Here is a 19,407-nt window from a genome sequence, read left to right on the forward strand (position 1 = left end):
ATAGCTACAGTTAAAGAAGTTACTGAGTTACTAAATTCATTTGCCCAAATTAAAAAACAAAAATCCCCCAAATAAATATCTTTAAAACAAAATTACCAGGCATCAACATATGTAAGAAAACATTTCTGAAGCCTTTATTTACAAAAGCTTTAAAAACAAATACCCTCTGTTTTGCAAATAACATTTTGTTTAAAAAGGACCACCCAGTTAACAGCATTGTAATAATCATGAATAAAGAATGTACAAAGGAAACAAACCAATGTGGCTACATTTTATGATTTGCTAGTATTACTGATTGAAATGTAGATAACACACATCATAACTTGTAGTCTATCATTTCAGGGAAGAGTTAATGATTACCAAAATGTCTTCCTACACATGCTCTGGTCTGGTCACATATTCTGCATGGCTAAATATTTCACAGTCTCTTTTGTCAATATATATAAAATAGATTGCAAAGATATACACAAAAAAATAAACAAGCATTACACTCCTCAGGTAATTGTAATTAGCTATATATATATATAGCCATATGTACATATATATACATATGGCTATATATATTTGTATTTTGTTTTGCACCAAATCTCTCCATTATTTATCTTTGTAACAACTATGAAAGCACAATTTTTTGTCTTCTAATTTAATTTGGTACAAAATATACCTAAAGACTTGCTATCTTTGGACTTTAATGAAATTGATCTGTGGAATCAACAAAAAAGCAAGAGCATCGTAAGTATGGCTATAAAATGTTTAAAAAATTAAAAATAAGGGTAAACAGTGACAGAATAAAAAGCATATCAAAGAGAAGTGTGCTATCATAAAATAACTGCAGCTTCAATATCTTGGATGCCAGTTTCCTGGCAGACATTAAACATCCAATCACAAGGGATTTCTCCTGAAGGGTGTAAAGCTGGTTTGAAAAATTCTTGTCACAGAGCAGCCTATACATGCCAATGAGAAACTGACAGACACTAGATGTGCTTGGAAGATTAAACACTACGTACAGAAACAGCAGTTACTAAGCTCCTCAGTAGTTTTTTGTCTTTTTTTTTTTTTTTTTTTTTGTAGTCTTGCTGAATCAACCGTTTGCACAATGCATGTGTTATGTCTGTGGGTCAAAAACAAGTAAATACTGTATAAGGTTGGCAGATGGTCATTTTTCCAGCTAAGAGCAAGAAAAGCCAAAATTTCTGATAAAACAGAGGATTTGAGTCAGAATCACTCTCTAAAGTGCAAAATTGATGGTCCACAATCTCAAAAAGCTAAAACTCCTGCAGAATGGAAGGGAGACATGAAACAGGGAAATAAATTACAGTCAGTGCTAGTTAATTTAGGAAGGGGGAAAAACAAACCAAGCCCAAGCAGATAAAGTTTATCAAAATATTCAATACGATGCAGCTTTCCCCACTCTCTGTCACACATGCCTGCTAACAAGTATATTAAGTTAAGGCCAAATTTAACCTGAATGCTTTTCTATTTATTAAGATCTGAGATAGGAATGGTCATACTAGTACTGAAAGGCAGAAAATAAAATGGGCTATGAAAGAAAAAAAATAGTATCTATTGTTCAAGGGATTCAACCAGAGATAAAACCTATATACAAGCTTGTGTGTAGCTCAAATAAAAATAAAAGGACTATTTCATGTCATGACTGCTTGTTGGCTTCCTCTTCATATGCATTCCCTGTGCCATTCTGTACATAGGATGAACCAGAACCAAGGCCATACAAATGACCACAATATTTGGCATCATCAATATGATCTTCAAAGAACATCTAAAAAGGAATTTTGGGGAAAAAAAAAAAAGATAATTTTAACCAAAAGGTACCACTGGTAACTTATATTTCAGCAATGTAAGTACTGACTGTTCATTAACTAAAATGACAGCTCTTTCCTATGATGCTCCTTTGAGGCCACACATTTTAAATTCACTGAGTAAGACTAATGTCCTCAAGAAGTACAGAGAGCTCAAGAGAAACCAAAGAAAAAGATTACAAAAAAAATGTATAAACATGTCTTTCCTATGAACATTTTAGATCAATTTTATGAGAGTCTGTAATGATGGGAAAATGGCAGGCATTTTTATTTCATTAATGTAACAATACTCAATGGTGAAAATGAATGAATATCGCCAATGATGGGAGAAAAAAGTTTAGGCTTGTAAGTAGCCTTGAGTCTACATGCAAGGCCGAGTTGGCTGAAAACAATCAAACCCTAAACACATTCTGGACAATAAATCTGAACATTCACACTAGGTTACTATTCTTGAAGAAGCCCAGAAAAATAAAGATAACAAATTAGCAGCAGAGAATCCACCATTAATTGAACCATTAAGGTATTTTTAAAATGCAAAGCTGAAAATCCAAAGATTGCTTTAATTCTCTAATGTAGCACTGGAAGAAGTACAAAACGAAGTATTTACTTGTCACGAATAGACAGTCCAAATCACTTCTGAATCAATACTTGGCAAAACAAAACAACTATTATGCTTTCTATTATTAATACAATTGCTACAAAAGTTTTAAATTTCCAGATAGTTCTCAGTCAATTCTTGAGCGTCTAAGAGGAATACTCTAAAGAATTCTACAGTTATATTTTGCAAAAAGAAATTCTTTGCATTTAATTTACAGTGAGGTATACCTATATCTATCACTCCATTACGTAAGCTAGGAGGAAACTTGGGTTCATTCAATTCCACTCTTCCATGACTAGCTTATATTCAGTACTGCCTTTTGCCACGTGAAGGGCTCTGCTCAGTGTGATTTTTGATTCAAAAACTACTTCAGATTTACTTAACCACTTGAGAATTCAGAACCTCTCTGTAAGAATCTACTAAAAAGCACTATATAAGCACTACTCTACAAATCCTCAAAGTGCTGAAAAATGGCATGAGCAAATGGTATTTTACCAGCAGTTTAATGTCTAAGAGAGGACAATGCCAGGGAAACCTAACATGTAGATTACTTGACTTGGCAGCACCAGCACCGATGTGGTCTACAGAAAGAATTCTAGAGTTCTGCTAGTAATGTGCGGGTGACATTTTTGATAGAAGTTACTAGCCTCTGGCTTCAGTTCTAATCTAAGAAATAGTATGGTTGGACCTATATGATTCCTAAGGTAGTTTAAAGTGTTTCATTTTTCAGTCTATGAAGAAATCATTTTTTCACTGCCCTCTGAACTACATTTCAAGAGGACTTATCTTTGAACACTTTCCACCATATTCAAGTGCGGTGGACACAGCCTACATGCACCTCTAACCGGATCTTCATTTAATGAGCACTTATCGCCCAAAAACTTTTGCCGTAAGATTTTTAATGTTCTCAACCTAACAACCAACTGAGAAAAAGGCACTGATGTCTTCATACTTCTCTCATTTTGAAAAAGGCCATTCCTGTGAGCAATGAATCAGATCCCGCTTGATGTTGTGGTCCTATCCGTTCCAGCTCTAACTGTTCAGCAACTTCCTGTAAACCACCCTAGGAGAAAGAAAATCCATCTGTCAACACAGAATCAGTACAATCCCCGAATTCAAAAATTATGTAACTCAGACGCTGACCAAAATATAAATGGACTTTAGCACAGAAAGGTGGTGGACCATATGAAGATCAGAAAAAAAAGAGAAGGTGAATTACAAACTAAAGTACTTGCTGAATAAAGGGAGAAGTATATAATTTAGTAGAAAATGAGATCCTAATTGGGAAAATTTATCTTCATCATATGCTTTAAGGCATGTGACAGGCAAATAACTTTCCTAAAGATTTAAGGGAAGCAGATCCTATACAAGAGAACAGATCTACAAGGGAACATTTACCAAGTACATTCATAGTCAATCCATCCATCAACATAAAACTGCCCATTGGCAATTCTCAAATTTTCTTAAGCTTCTCATCAATCATCTCTAAGTAGTTTCATCTAAATTTGTTACCAAATAAAGCTATTACGATTAACCAAATCCTTAAAAATTCATTAAGTGCTTAATTACGGTTTTGTTAAGAAGAGTAAGTTACAACTCCTGAGATCTGCTTATGTTAATATTGCCAGGCTTCACAAAGAAATGACAATGAAAGAAAAGAAGAGAGAATGAATAAAAGAGAAGTTAACAGGGCAGGGAGGGAAGCACAATAATGGAGGGAGAACTGGAGGCAAGTTAGGAAAAAAAGAACAGGACGACAACAAAACAGACCCAAATTCCTCTCTAAATTGTTAAGGCAAACTAGCCCTCTGATTCACAGCTTGAAACAGTGCTTTGCACAAACAGTGCTTACTTCTGTGCTAAAAATAACATGAGGATTAGGTATCATTAGCAGCTGCTTAGGAGAGCAACAGAATAAGGGCAGTCAGCATGAGTGACCATAGGTCAAAAAGCACCTTTGCCTTCAACCTAAATTTGACAAAGCAGCTCACTCAGGGCATATACAGAATATCTGGTGTACTTAGAAATTTCCCAATATCATTCACATAGGGAGCAGTAATTTGATTCTGTTCCTAAAAAAATGTCATTGTAGAGACATGTCAGATTCTACAAAGCACTTCTAAAGCCAGATTAAAACATTTAGACCATGGATTCTCAGCATGTAATACTTTCAGGAGGTGAACTCAATTTCTACAGCAATAAGGCTATCCTACTACAACTGCAAGTTCACTTGACTCACAGCTAAGAAGTCTCTTCAAATTATATACAATCCTGCTGCTTTTAGGTGCTACAAACACAAAGTAATCTTTCTTAAAAATTTCCCCAGTTATATACCATATTTTGTTGTAAGGCAAGCAAACTTCGGCCAAAAAACTACTTCGCTTCTGATTTTAAGTTCATTTGTCAAAAGCAGTTTCCTTATTCAACTCCTACAATATTCTTTCTGCTTAAAAGTAAAGCTCTTAGAGTTTTTACCATCTCCTAAAAGTAGAACTTTATTTGTACTTCTAAAAACCTGATAAAAAAACATGATCAACCTTGACGAAGGTTCTATGAAGCAACCACTTTACCTAAATGTGCTTTTTAGTTGTAGCTTCTATACAAACACATCTGAAAAAAAAATAAAGCCCTTCTATTCCTTGGGAGTCTGCCACCATGGGTGGATTAGTTTTCAAACTGAAGGAGCACTCTACTTATTAAAGAAACGTTCCTTTTGAAAGAATTTTCAGAAATAATAAACTATTACATATGCATTTAGCAGTATCAGAATGTAAGCTACTGTCCCAGACAGGACTACACATTACCATAGCACTAACTGCTTGACATCTTTTAGAACAGGAAAAAAAAACAAAACACAAAAAAAACCTTTCCATGTATAATCCTAGGAACGTGATCCTATGACTAGAACGAACAAAATTTTTATCCAAGCTGAAGAGGAAACTGTTTGCTACCTGACTACCATCTGTACATTGCTGGCCACCTCAGATTTTATCTTGCATGGATAGACAGTGCATATGTTGGGCAGTGTAAACTTGCACTTCTGTGCATGAGAGCCTCACTAGTCCTCACATTTTTGTTCAGGTTTATGATTTTCAATCCAGCAGTCATGAGAAACCTGATTCTTGGTTTGAATTTTGCTGAGATTAAAAAAAAAAAAAAAAAAAAATGAATTTTGCTGAGAATTTATATTGCCAATGTATGCTGAAGTTCTGAAAAAGACTTCCTACAAATTATTTATGCAACAAAATAACCAGATAACGTAACTACATTTAATATAAAATTTAAAATATGGCTTAAAACAACATCCCAGGCTAGGATCTTACTTATCACTCAGTCTAAATAGTGTGGATTACCAACTGCCACTTGAAGCCTTACTTTGAGATTTTTGCAGCTCTTCATGAGGTACTTCACATCATAAATGACAGGAAAAAATAATCGAAGGATCTCAAAGAAGTCAAGTTCTTCTTCAGGCAAGTTAGAGTTGGTCAGGATTTTGATTAAATAGCCAAAGTCATAACCACTACAAAAGAATTAAATATAGAATAGAGACACATAAATACCAGAGGTGAAAAAATATTTTTTTTCTGATACAAATTATAAGTAAGTCATAACTGTAGGTCAAAAAAGGAATCAACCAAAAAAAGAAAAAAAAAAAAGCACATGAGAGAAAAGACACGTTTATGATAATGGGAAAATGCCATCACCTTACCAAGAGTGATAAGAACTTGTCACTATCATTCAGATATCAATATACTAGCATCCCAAACCTGCAGTCACAGATTACTATTTTGCTGAACTCTGAAGGAAGAACTCTTTAAGAGGAATATCAAACCACTCTATAGATATCTCAAAAAATTTTAAATAACTATGGAAATGGAAAAATAAATATGAATGGAAACTTGGCTGAAAATGTCAAAAGGTAGCAGAATTGGCAAAAATAATACAATTCTTCCCATACTTTACATAAAGAGGTCATGTGCTTAAAAATCTAGAGTGGGGCACCTGGGTGGCTCAATCAGTTAAGGGTGTTAACTCTTGATCGCTGCTTAAGTCTCCCATCTCAGGGTTGTGAGTTCAAGCCCCACATTAAAATACTTAAAAATTAAAAACAAAAACAAAAAGAACCCAAAGAGTAATTCCCTAATGGAAGTATTTTCTTTTCCTTACATGATCTTATCAGTCATTCTCTTCCCTCAAAATTCTGTTCCTATCTCCTATGGCTCCTCAAGATATACCAATGAAAATGCTGCACATGGAAGAAATAAGAGTAGTAAACAATGAGAACTAAAATCCAGAGAATAAAATACCAACTCCCACACTTTCAGATCAAGATCTCCTCTCTCTAGTGTTTTTTTCCCCATAGCTTTATATGTCCCTCCATTCCTGTGCCATAATTAACTTTTTTTCTCTGTCTACCTTTATTTACTTCAAGGGCCTCTTACAAGGCACCTTCCTCAAAGAGCCTAACTCCCAGTAATTTCTTATACAAGGTGTTTTCTCCTACTATGCTTTAAAATGCAGGTATTGTTTTCTACACTAGTCTAAGTAGGAATCACACTTTAAAAAATATCTCAAAATCTTTTATTACACATAGCTGGAACTCAGTACATATTTGATGAGAGACGATATTAATCGGTCTTTTGAGGGGATACAAATAAAATTTCTATTTAATATTCAGAATTACTTCTAATATTAAAAAGAAAAAAGAAGCTTTACTACTGAAGACTGGTAAAGCACACTACGGTATACGCGATAAATGGCAGAACCTTTAAATTTCTGGTAATTGGCAAGGAAGTAATTACTATCTAACTATATATAAATTAATACTTTTGCTTACTACTAGTAAAAGACTATGAGAATTTCCGGTTTATGAATTTCTTAAACTAGTCTTTATCTCCTAGAAATAGGTTAGAATATGAAGAAAATATTTAAAATGGCATTTAGAATAAAACATACCTTGACAAATAGTGGAGTCTAATTTTTAGACTCTACATTCTAAAAAGACATGAGCCCTTTGTTCCTCTTAATATCTCCAATGCCTAACACACAGTATTTGCTCAGAGTATTTTTTTTGAATGAAGTAAGTCCTATACAACAAAAGGACAAGGATGATGCTCTCTAATTATGACCAGGAAGTAAAACAAAACAAAACAAAACAAAAAACTGAAAAAACATTCCTCAAATTAACAGAGACTTCAGTCTTGTCTCCTGAAGTAAAGCTCAAATGCAGAACAAAGAGAAAAGATGACAGGTGAGAATTACTATGTTCGGTACCAACTTAAAAATTACTGCTTAGTATTACACCAGAGTTTGCAATATGAACAGTCCTTCACTATAATCATTCCAGAGGCTAGAGCTGAAAATGCAGGAGACTCCTTTTTTTTTTTTAAATGTGTGGAATGGACCCAATGTAAGAACATTAAGAGAAGGCCAAATAAATTAATTACCGTAAGAGAAGGCCAAATAAATTAATTACCGAGGCCACTTTTAGTCCCTGGGCTTCCAGTTTAATTTAGTTTACCTAAATAGGAAAACTCTGTCTTATTTGGAAGTCTCTTCTTAAAAAATGGAACTAATTCCCCTTCTGGAAATTCTCTTCAACAATCCAGTCTTATTTTATAATAAGAATTAAAAATGACTATTTGTTGAGAATTAACTGTGTGTAAAGTCTTTTACTAAAATGCTCTAAATATATCATTGGTCATTAAAACAAGATATTTACCTAAGTAATGCCAGCTGATCACTCTATTTAAAAAAAAAAAATAATAAAATCCACAACCTCTACCCTCCCCTAACACTCTCTTTCTGGTTTTTTACTGCATTGCACTTACTAACCAATAAACCACAATATAAATGTCATCATTTAAAAAAAAAAATTGCCTACTCTGACCAGAATATAAACTTCATGAAGATGAGGATTTTTGTCTGTTTGGCTCACAGCTTAATTCCTAGAATCTTATACTGCAGTACTTGGCATTGGTAGATATTAAATAAATATTTTCTTAATGAATGAATGGTTTAATTCTAAGGCTCAGAAATGTTAAATGACTCTTGGTAACATTGATTCCAAATGGCATTGCTGGATTTAAACCAAGATCTACTTTATCAGCTTAACTTTTTCCACTATGTAATACAGTCTCTCTCATAGGCTAAAAATGAATCTCATACCTTTAAATTAACCCTTAAGCAGACCAACATTAGCTTCTTAAGAGAGGAGACTGTTTTGCGGCAGCCAGTTCCCTCTCGAACAGTGACCCACACCAAGTATAAAGCAGCTAGGAAACAGAAACACAAATGCTATTTTCAATGCAATTTTTTTTTCTTTTTTACCTATGAAAGGATAACCATTTGACCCCTTCGCAAAGGACCACTCCTGATGTCATAAGAAGTTCTGCAAAGTACTGGGTCTCAATTCCTTCCTCCTCATGTTTTTTAAACTGGATGCCAGATGTTGTTAGTAGCTCTATAGAGTCCTGAGCATACATGTCCTCCCTGGCAGGAGAAAAAGAAAGACAACCTTCAAAAGCGCCATACTTCAAACTGTTTTTCTCCCACTTACATCTACAACTACAGTGCCAGAAACAACGAAACAGAGGATTGGCTTGGGTCCAATTATTCCAGTGCTTCACATATATGAAGGAAAATACAATTTAAATATAAAGGTTATTATTTTTGAAAACTGTTCAGTAATTCATCTTTTAAAAACAGTCCAAGGGTAAGATTTTAAGCTTTACTATCGATTCAATTTCATTTGCCTTTCACAAGTTAGATATATTTAACTGAGTTTGAAAAAAGGGTCTTCTACTCACCAGGGGCTACCACCACAAAATAAAAGACATGTTTTTTCCAGGGGCTTTCAGTCTCAGCAGTCTTTTTATAGCTGCCAGATGGAGCTGTAGCCACTGGGGTGACAGCCTATATACATCTCCCATCTCCCAGCAGCTCCAGGAAGAAGCTGGAGAAAACATCTGATGTGGCTAAGTGAAACTACATTCCATCCTAAAGAAAAAGGGAGATTCCTCCTCTCACTAATGATGAGCCTTTCAAATGGCTCCAATAACCAGTAACATGCTTAAAATGAAAGCCTTTGCTATAACAGCAATAATTTCTTCTAACAATCTTAATCCTAGAAAATCACCTTCCAAAAGTCAAACCAGGAAATCTAAATATAAACCAGTCCTTCAAGATTTTACTTAAGGCAAAAAAGCAAGCCCTAATTTCTAAGCACACACAGGAATCCAAAATGTTAAATTAAAAAAGGATCAAAACAAAGGTATAGGTTTCTGAGAATACATGAGAAGTATTTTGTGCACTGCCCATTGTATTTTCATTTACTTTTTAAATTGCAAGAATATTAATTTCCACCACTTGGCAATAGAAAACTCTATTAAAAGCCACAATATAACTAAACCAAAAGAAACATTTTAAGTAAAAAAGTATTCTTAAGGTCTATTCTCTGGACATCAGTCTGCTTCTAGATGTCTTTGAAAAATAACAAAACGTAATGCTCTATGACACCAGATGGTAAATACATTTATTGTGGTGAACACTACACAATGTATGGAACCTTATGCACCTGAAACTAATATAACATTGTATATAAACTGTACCTTAATGTAAAAATTAAAAAAAAAAACAAAACAACTAGCCTCTGAAACATTTGAGAAAATAGAGGGGAACTACAATCATCACTTTAGACCAAAACTCCCCACAGAAAAACCCTTTAGGAAAGATATCTGAATAAATCTAAGTTTTTTTCATTAAACAACAGATATTATTAGCCTTATTACACTAAAAATATGTATCTTAAACAGCAAGTTTCACTCACCAGGCTCTGATACCCACACTGGGAGGCATACTTTAGCAAATTATAACCAACCCAAAGCATAACAGATTCTTTCTCTAGGCTCACATTATTCTGGGCCATATGCTCACTTAATCTTTATTACAGTACACTCTCAATCAGAATGTAAGCTTTAAGAGGGCAATGATTTTTGTCTATTTTGTTTAATGTCTATCACCATGCCAAAAAACATGTGAGGTAGAACAGTAACAGGAATCATCCAGAGAGCTTATCAAAAATATGGAATCCCAGGTCCTATGCCTAGACCTACTGAATCACAATATCCAGAAGAAAGACCTGGATAAGTACTTCAGGCATTCGATGATCAACAAGTTTGGTTAAAAAAAGGGGAGGATAAATTACTTCTTTCTCTTTTTTCTGCATAGTTTACATAACTCAATGCAGCGTAAGCTAATATACTGTCATTTAAATTTCTTTGGAGGAAATATTTTAAAATTTGGAACCAATTCCATGCGTTATAATGCCCAACTCATTAGAAGAGAAAGCCGAAAGCTCTATACAGGTAGGCTAATAAATCTCTAAATAGGATGAAGAAAATTTCCTGCTGGTAAGGAAAACTCCAAAATTGTTACAATTCAATTCCGAATCAAGACTGTCCATTTCCCAATCCATTTCAAGTTTTCAAATCATTCCCCACCCTCAAAAATCTTAGTAAATGGAAAAAAAAATCTCAGTAAATGCAGGAATATATTAGAGGATGCAAATCTCAAAAAAGTAGTGAAAACACTGTTGTGTCCAAAATGTAAGGATTGCTGCAGGTGTAGGGATTGACTTACTGATTAGAACAATCTGTTCAGAACAGCAGTGACTGCTCTTAATACTAATCAACTACTGAAGTTTAAGGTGGCAAAATATTCAGGTATAATAACCCAACAGGAGTGAAAGCCATGTACAAATCTCTAAAAAAGGTTTTCCCAAAAAGCAGATATATACAAGGCTGCTCATTTCAAATAATATCCTAAAAACAGAAACCAACCTAACTTTACTACCATACTTTAATAGTATGTTAAATTACCAACCAAACTTTAATAGTATGTTAAATTCAAGAAATATGTTTTCACTTTTTTTTCAAGTAGGCTCCACATCCAACGTGGGGCTTAAACTCACAACCCCAAGATCGAGTCGCATGCTCTATCAACTGAGCCAACCAGGCGTCCCAACTTTTCGACCTACCTATAAGTATAAGCTCAGCCTACTATACAAATTCACATTTTTAAACACAAGTTAAACATTTTATAGTTTGTACATTTTACATTTACATTTTAAAACACACACGCTATATATTTGTTTTTGCTAAAAATCATGAGAAAAGGCAAACCAGAATACAGACTGTCACAAATGTATGAATGGTCAACTAGCTTAATATTTAATGAACTCAAACCAAGAATACATAAGGTGCTCAAAAAATCTGCAAAGGCTATATGAAAGACAACACAAATAGCCTGCAACTCCATACCTGACACTTAGGTGCCCTTTAGCCTTCAAATGCCTGTCCGTGACCCAAAAAACAAAATCAAAACCACCCACTGTTTGATTCTGTCCTTTCTACTTATGATTCTCCATTTCTTTCCTCTGCCATTTTGCTTAAATGATTATCAGCTTCCTTTCAGTTACCACTGAACCCACAATGTCCTATAACCTTTATTACACTATCAAAATGATTCCCTCAAACACTAAGAATTATTACAATCATCAAACTGATGTTTTAGAAATTTGTTCTCATCTCCTTTGATAGTTTTAATTTGCACAGCTCCTCAATAGTCTACTCCAATTTTCATTTTACATTATCAATTCCAAATTCAGTTTGGAGAGAACTCCTATACATTCATCGTTATCTAACAATTCTAATTTTTGGACTTTGGCAATAGAAAGCAGACAGAAAAGTTACAGGAACATTAAGTTATAAACCATGACCAACTTTTCTCAACATTTATCCCTGGTGCCTAACACAGTTGCTGACACATTCCGGGCACTCAAGAAAAAAGTCAATTTTCATCTTTCTTCAAAATACCTAGATTCTATTCATCGTACTGTCTCTACATTAGGTAGTCCCAGTTTTATCTTCCAATTAATCATTTCTACTTAAATAGTGCATTCTACTATATCCTTCTCCTTAAACAACTTCTTGGACATTAACATTAGTATAAATAGTAGCAAAGCTTGGTAACAAGTAGCCCTCTCTGTATAAGAAAAAATGTCTTTCAAAGATTATAATAATAAGGCAGTTGTTACTATAACAAAGATGTTTCTAGCAAAGGAAAATGTCAATTTTACCAGAATGGAGACATGGATGGGTCCCCTTTTACTCATGTATTTATATCACAACAGTATCTTAGTTTAAAAACATTGTTCTAATGATCAACTTGGGAAAAAAATAACATGGAACAAATGAAATGGTGAAGAACTAATTTTAAAAATGGTTCTCTTTTGAGAAAAGGATAAAAGACATTTTTCAGTATTTCAGTACTGTAGTACTTATAGAAGGTTATTACCAGTTTACATAGAGAGTACAGAATCTTTACAAGATTCTAGTATACATTATGAAATCCAACAAAGTAAAACAGAGAATGAGGCTAAATACAATGTAATTATAAGCCACAGTACTATAACACTATTCTCTAAAACCATCTGCCCTGGCTTTTTAGATCTTATATGCTAAATATCACATTATTGAGGTTCTTACATTGGCACTACTGCTAACTGTGCCACAGCTTCTTTTACTATTTTTTTAAACCAGATATAAGATATTACACAAGTACAAGCTGTCAAATAAAAGGACACTGCAATATTGTAACTTAGAATATATTAAGTATTTCCCCACCTTAGAGTCAGTTTGTAAACAATCTGCCCTCACTTAAAAACACTCTAAACTTCCCTAAACTATCAACCATGAGCTTAACTTAGAATTCAGATTCTGAACTGTATCTGAAAGAAATAAAGTTCAAGGATACCATTACCTCTCCTATATATGTAAGTTACAAGAGGTTTTGTGGGCTGATTGGAAACGTAACTATTATGTAACATTGACTTGAAAGGAAAATCCACCCAAGTTTCCAAGAAATGCCTTACTGCCTCTGACATGTAATCTACTCATAAACTGGAGTCAGATATATTAATCTCTTCACAAGGATAATTACTACAACAAAGATATATATATTTCAAACTGCAAACAAAGTTTGAAAGTAAAACTAACGTAAGGTTATTTTTTCTATCAAGAAGTGATTTCAATACCCAAAGTTTTTCAGGTTTCAAAAAAAGTGGCAGTCATACTTTTCAAACAACATCTTCAAAATTCAAAGTATTTGAATATAAAGTCTTCTTTATCCTAGTTCTTTCATCCCGTAAGAAGAAATCTAAACTTCTGAAATTAGGTTTTAAGTATCTCTAGGATAACTGTGCCAAATTCAGTTAGCATTTTTCACCGTGAGGGAAATCAATTCTTAAAATTAAGCTAAAAAAGTTTGGGTTATATTTATTTCCCACTTACGTCAAATTAAATTTAAAATTAAACTGCCAAGTTGAAGTTCCTGGAGGATATTCTCCTTGCTCATTCATAAATGTCAGTCCTAGCTGAATTATCTTTAACAAGTCTACATTACATCGCAATAGTTGGTACTGATAGTCAGCATTGCTCCTGAATTCTCCAATAGGTCTTGCAACCACACCTGGAAACTCGGTGTCCTGTAAAATAGTTTTAAGATTCATTATTTACTAAATGATTAAAACCACAATTCACAAATTCTTAGAATAAATATGTAATTTTCAGTTCAAGTCAAATAATCCTATTATAGATAATGCTCTACACATTCATGTTCAAATACAAATTACCTTTTAACTATGAAGAACTTCACTTTTTAGAAGCATAAAACTGTAATAAACTTAATGACTTTCTTATCTTAAACTTAATGACTTTAAGTATCAGTAATAAATGATAAGTGCACCAAATATTCTCTTCCCAAGGGAGGGGAAAATATAAATTCATGTTCCTCAAGGGGTATGTGAAACTATGCTCACAGTATGCTAGTGTTAAAACCAAGGAACTGGTTAAAAAGAATGGAAAATGCATCATGCTTTGCAATCATTTCTCTGAGACAAAGTCTGTCTAAACATCAAAACCCTCTTCATTTCTTGGGGTAAAATAGTTCTCTCTCTATAATCTATACATCATCAAAAATTGCATGATACCCACTTATTCCTGTAAAACAGTATCACATCTCTAATGTCACTCCTTATCATCTAAGAAATGATCACTATAAATTTTTGTAGGAAAAAATACTTCAATTCTAATTACGGGTTAAGTATACCTTTACTAAATAGGGTATCTAGGTACACTCAAATATTCACATATTCACCATTCAACCTGCCTCTCCCCACAGAAGCACATTTATGTATTTGCATTAAAAATATTGAGGAAATGATACTATGATATATCACTTTAATTTTAAAACAAACTGGGAAGCTAAGAACAAAATCTGAATATCAAGTCACTATGAAACGGTAAAGAAATTAAAACTCTAAATTCAGTCCAACTCAACAACCAACCACATCACTGGATGTTTGTGTTATGGTAGGTGTGCTGTGGGAGAGAAAAGGTAGACTAGGACACTAACCCCTTGCCTTGCAGAGCTTACATCTAGAAAACAGTACGGTAATTACCACAAATGTACAAGGTACAGTAGGTAAAGCAGCAAAATAATTAACTGAATAGACGGTAGAGGTAGATTGAATACTATATGCAAAAGCAGAGATGCTTAACAGCAGTGTGTTCATCAACTCCAATGATTAAAACAACACAAAAATTGCAGACCAACAAAGTTTTACTGGGAGATCTGAGTTTCTGAAAAGACATGCAGAAGCTCCCTAGCTTTTGGGCGCTCATCTGGTATTATCAGTTACACCTTAAGTGTTGCTGGGAGCTGACCTGGCACTCACAGCTAAGTTCTAACATTCATCTGTTGTTGAGTATAAACAGTTTCATACTTCATCACCAGACAAGACCACTCTGTCATCATGACTGAACATAGACAAAAACATAAACATTATTCTAACCACAAAAATGATCAAACATCCTTCTAGCTTGGCTGATGTAAGTGAATGCTGCTTCTTTATAGCTTTATTCTCACTCTATTCTTCTCTCATTCTAGTTAAGACTTATTAAGATACCCTGTCACAGAATTACCCCAGCTTCCCAACAGCATCCAATTCTGCACAAGGCCCTGCTTCCTTAATCCCTCCCTAAAACCACCTGACAGAAGCCCAAATCCTAAAAGTCTTTTCTAACACTCTTACTGAAATATCCCATGATTACAGTGGCATGCATTTTCCCTCACTGTAATGAGTAATAAACCCAATTTGTCACATTGCAGGAGCGTTCTTGATGGTCTCTGGTTGGAGGACATTGATAAAATTTTTTTATAATTAGATTAATCCCTAAAATATTAACTAGATGGGTTGAATTCAGGGCTTTTAAAATCCCTCTTCCTCTTTTATAAGAAGCATCTTAAGGATGTGAGCATAGGCATACCATAGCAACGTAATTATATTTTCTGATAACTTGGCGAATTTTCTTCATCTCTTCATCCAGGTTGCAAGCCCAAACTTCACAAATTCTTTGGCTATGATCTACAGTTGCTGCTGGCATAGTGAGGGCACAGAAGTCTAGATGCCAAGCATCAAAATGTTATACTTGATTGAAGATTTGTTTGTTTCATAAAATACTTTATCCTTTATTTTTGTACCTGTCAAAATAAAAACCAAATTTATAATAATAAATAATAAAACCAGTAATATCAGAAATCTGAATCACAGGATAATTGGGTTGATACAAACCTAAAAAATTATTTATTCAAAGTCACTAATTTGTAAGATAATCAGTTTGGGAAATGACTTGTCTAAAAGTCACACAGTTAATCAGTAGGAAAAAATGACCTACAACATAGGTTTTCTGGTTCTAATATCAATATTAAGTAACAGTCTTTTTTTATGTGTACATACTAATCACTTTGAAAAACTTTCCATTAATTAAAGATTGCTCTGAATGAAACTCTTTCTCTGAACAAAACTTTATAAAGACATCCATTTCCACATAGAAAATGAAAAAAATAGTGATATAAACAGGATCGGATGTTACTAGGACAAAAGGAGTGTTTGCTTTTACTCATTAACAGAACACTCAAAATCTAACTTGATGACAAAATCTACTTTAGTGGCATTTATTCAAGTCTGATTAGAAGGGACCTTTTTTAGTAAACCACTACCACCAACAGAAGGGGAGGGGGGGCAAAAAAAAAAAGCTCTTTCTGAAAAATAAGTAACAGCCACAGAAATTGTTTCATTGTCCAAAACTGGAGGAAGAGAGAAAACAATAGGGTGTATGCATTTCAAACTGTTTTCTCATTTCCTAAAAGCTTGAGCATCTCCCCCCCCCCCCTCCCCAAGTTACCAAATACACATCTCTCGTTTCTGGTCCATAAGCAGAGTATTATGCTACCTAATGATAAGAGTACAGCCCCATCTTGGACAGAAAAATTCCAAAGGCTCCTTCATTTTTCACAGAAGTTTGGGGGAAGAAATTCCTAAAAAGGGTAAAAAAGGGGAATTATGATCCTCCCCCCCAAAAACACTTCAGTCACAGATGTCACCTCAAGTCCTCTAAGAACAGAAGTCCGAGATCTAGAGGGACCTCACCTTTATTACCCTCCCCACTCCGCGAACCCACACCCACACCCACACCCACACTCCGAAGACCCTGTAGCTTAACACGGCCATTCCCCCTCTCTCTCTACGATTCCAGAAGCCCCGACCAGGCACCAGAGGCCTTCTCATCACGGGAGATCGAATCTCCGTACTGCGGGCTCCCGAAGAAACGAGAGGACAAGCACCGAGGCACTCAAGTCATGGATAACTCTCTTCCCTGGCAGGGGGCCGGGGTGAAGGTGCTTGATAACCACTGATGGAGCCAGACCGACTCCCGAGCACTGCTGCGGGAACAACTACGAGGAGCCGGGGAGCGGAGGATCCAGGCCACCGCCCTCCACTCCCAATTTCCGTCCAACAACGTCGAAGCCCCAGGTACAAAGCCTTTGCGTCATCACTCCGCGCCGCCCCCTTGACATACCCTCAGCCCGCTACCCTGCCCCCGCCCCCGCCCCCGCCCCCTCCCCCGCCGCCGCCGCCGCCGCGCTCCTTCCTTCGCCAGCCGCCTTCCAGCTGGCGCCATCGCTCACCCTCTCAGGTTCGTCGTTCCCGCCCCCTTTCGACTTCCCCAACCCGCCCCTCCCCCCCCGGCAGACGCAAGATCTACTTGTGTCGCTGAGCTCGCGCTCCTCCTCCTCCTCCTCGCCATAGAGACAGCAACCAGCGGCGGCGGCGGTGGCGGTGGCGGCGGCAGTAGCGGGTGCCCCATAGACACCTCACGCCCAGCAAGGGGGAAAGGGGAGCCGGGGCTGGCGCCGCACCGCGCTGCGCCGTCGCTTCTCGCACGTCCTGGCGGGGGCGCTCGGTGATGACGCGCCGCGCAGAGGGGGCGGAGCACGCAGGGGGCGGAAGCGGGGGTGGCGGGGCGCCGGGCGGTCGGGCCGCCGCTCGGGCTGGTTTGCGCGTGGAGGCCGGGAAGGTAGAGCTGCGTGTGCCGCGCGGCTGCTTTCCTCGCTCTAGCTGCCGGCAAGCGGGGTGTTGACGCCCGTCGCCCAGGCCCCGGGGATCCCCCCGGCCGGGCTTCCTTGGAGGAGACGCGGCCCCCCCGGCACTTGGGACCCGGGCGTCTCGGACCGCTCGTCCTGTCGCTGGGGAACCGCGCGCGGGCCGGAGCAGCTGGCAGAAGCAGGCCGGAGCCTTCCGGGGCCTCGGGCGCGGGGACCCGTGGAGGATGAGCTGGCTCTTCCCGCTGACCAAGAGCGCCTCCTCCTCCGCAGCTGGGTCCCCCGCTGGCCTCACCAGCCTCCAGCAGCAGAAGCAGCGCCTCATAGAGTCCCTCCGGAATTCACACTCCAGGTGACTGGCCGGTCGCTGCCTCCCCGACAGGAGGACGAAGTAGGGCGGGAGGGTGGGCCGCGGCCATAGCCGCTCGGAGCTCCTCAGGCCGGCTGCCGCCGGCTGCCTCCTCTTGGCACACCTGGCTTCGTCTTGGGTCGCACGCTTGCTCTTCCATCCCTGACCCGCGGTCGGGACTTTGCCCCGGACCCTTCCTCCCTCCCTCGGGCCTCACCGCGGCTCCGCTCTTGCAGTTGTGACTTGCTCATCCCTCCTGACACATCAGTTCTGGCGGCTGTAATCTGCCTTGCGGTCTGTATCCAGTATGATCGGCCTCCTCCCCGGCCTTCTCCTTTGCCCACCTGATTGCCACATTACCAGGATTGTTAACGTACTGCCCGTGGCTCAAAAGAACAGTAAAGAGTAACCTCCAGGTTTCACAAGAGTGTAAAAACGTTTGGGAAAAAGAAAGAAACTTGTAACATGCAAGAGGAGCCAGAGGTTTTATCAGTGGATTCTTTTTGGCTGGGAATGACATACTCAATCTTCTGAAGTCTTTAGGATCTACCCGGTTCCAGCAGCCTCCCCTCAATCTGGCCAACTACTAGTCTAGGGCTCCTCTCACTTTATTATTCTTATTCTCACACCCAGGAATTGCCTTTTATGTTCATCTTAATCTGTTGTCTTCCTATGAGGGTTTTTTTTTTTTTTTAAGATTTTATTTATTTATGATAGAGAGAGAGAGAGGCAGAGACACAGGCAGAGGGAGAAGCAGGCTCCATGCAGGGAGCCCGATGCGGGACTCGATCCCGGGTCTCTAGGATCACATCCTGGGCCGAACGCAGACGCTAAACCCCTGAGCCACCCAGGGATTCCCCCTTCCTAGGAGTTTTTCATTTTCAGCAGGATCAGGTTAGAAATATGTTGCAATTCAAATTATTTCAGCTGTTTTTTTTTTTTTTTTCTGTAAACTTCAGCCCTTTATATTGCAAATATTATGGCCTCTAATGGTTTACAAAAATTTAAGACTACCTCCTTTTATGGAATATGCAAGTTTATTTACTTAACAGTGTCACGACATGTCTTTGTAAAGATACCAATATCAGTCAGCCCTCTTTTTTAAAAAGAGCATGCATTTAAAAAAACAACAAACAAAC

The 19,407-nt window shown here is 37.3% G+C and overlaps 2 protein-coding genes across 7 annotated transcripts in view; one reads left to right on the forward strand and one right to left on the reverse strand.

Annotated features, from left to right (window-relative positions):
• Nucleotides 1–110: 110 nt before the first annotated feature.
• On the reverse strand, nucleotides 111–17,783 carry CNOT7 (CCR4-NOT transcription complex subunit 7). 5 transcript variants are annotated; one of them, XM_038560251.1, is made up of 7 exons: nucleotides 17,583–17,781; nucleotides 15,804–16,017; nucleotides 13,767–13,960; nucleotides 8,746–8,907; nucleotides 5,791–5,935; nucleotides 3,368–3,478; nucleotides 111–1,777 (listed from the first exon to the last, which is right to left on the reverse strand). In XM_038560251.1, the coding sequence occupies exons 2-7, from the start codon at nucleotides 15,918–15,920 to the stop codon at nucleotides 1,649–1,651; spliced, it is 858 nt and encodes a 285-aa protein (XP_038416179.1). In that variant the 5' UTR covers nucleotides 15,921–16,017; nucleotides 17,583–17,781; the 3' UTR covers nucleotides 111–1,648. The 5 variants fall into 5 exon arrangements, with proteins under 5 accessions (XP_038416179.1, XP_038416182.1, XP_038416181.1 ...); XM_038560254.1 differs by lacking the exon at nucleotides 17,583–17,781 and adding an exon at nucleotides 17,193–17,329; XM_038560253.1 differs by lacking the exon at nucleotides 17,583–17,781 and adding an exon at nucleotides 17,161–17,305.
• Nucleotides 17,784–17,818: 35 nt separating this feature from the next.
• The window catches only part of VPS37A (VPS37A subunit of ESCRT-I), a 51,668-nt gene continuing 50,079 nt past the window's right edge, over nucleotides 17,819–19,407 (forward strand). The window contains exon 1 of one of the 2 annotated variants that reach the window (XM_038560245.1): nucleotides 17,819–18,271. In XM_038560245.1, the coding sequence (XP_038416173.1) occupies nucleotides 18,147–18,271 (125 nt within the window). In that variant the 5' untranslated portion in view covers nucleotides 17,819–18,146. The remainder of the gene's footprint in view (nucleotides 18,272–19,407) is intronic. The other variant, XM_038560246.1, reaches the window with a different exon arrangement.

The sequence above is a fragment of the Canis lupus genome, chromosome 16 (genome assembly GCF_011100685.1).
Source record: "Canis lupus familiaris isolate Mischka breed German Shepherd chromosome 16, alternate assembly UU_Cfam_GSD_1.0, whole genome shotgun sequence".
Classification (NCBI taxonomy): Eukaryota; Metazoa; Chordata; class Mammalia; order Carnivora; family Canidae; genus Canis; species Canis lupus.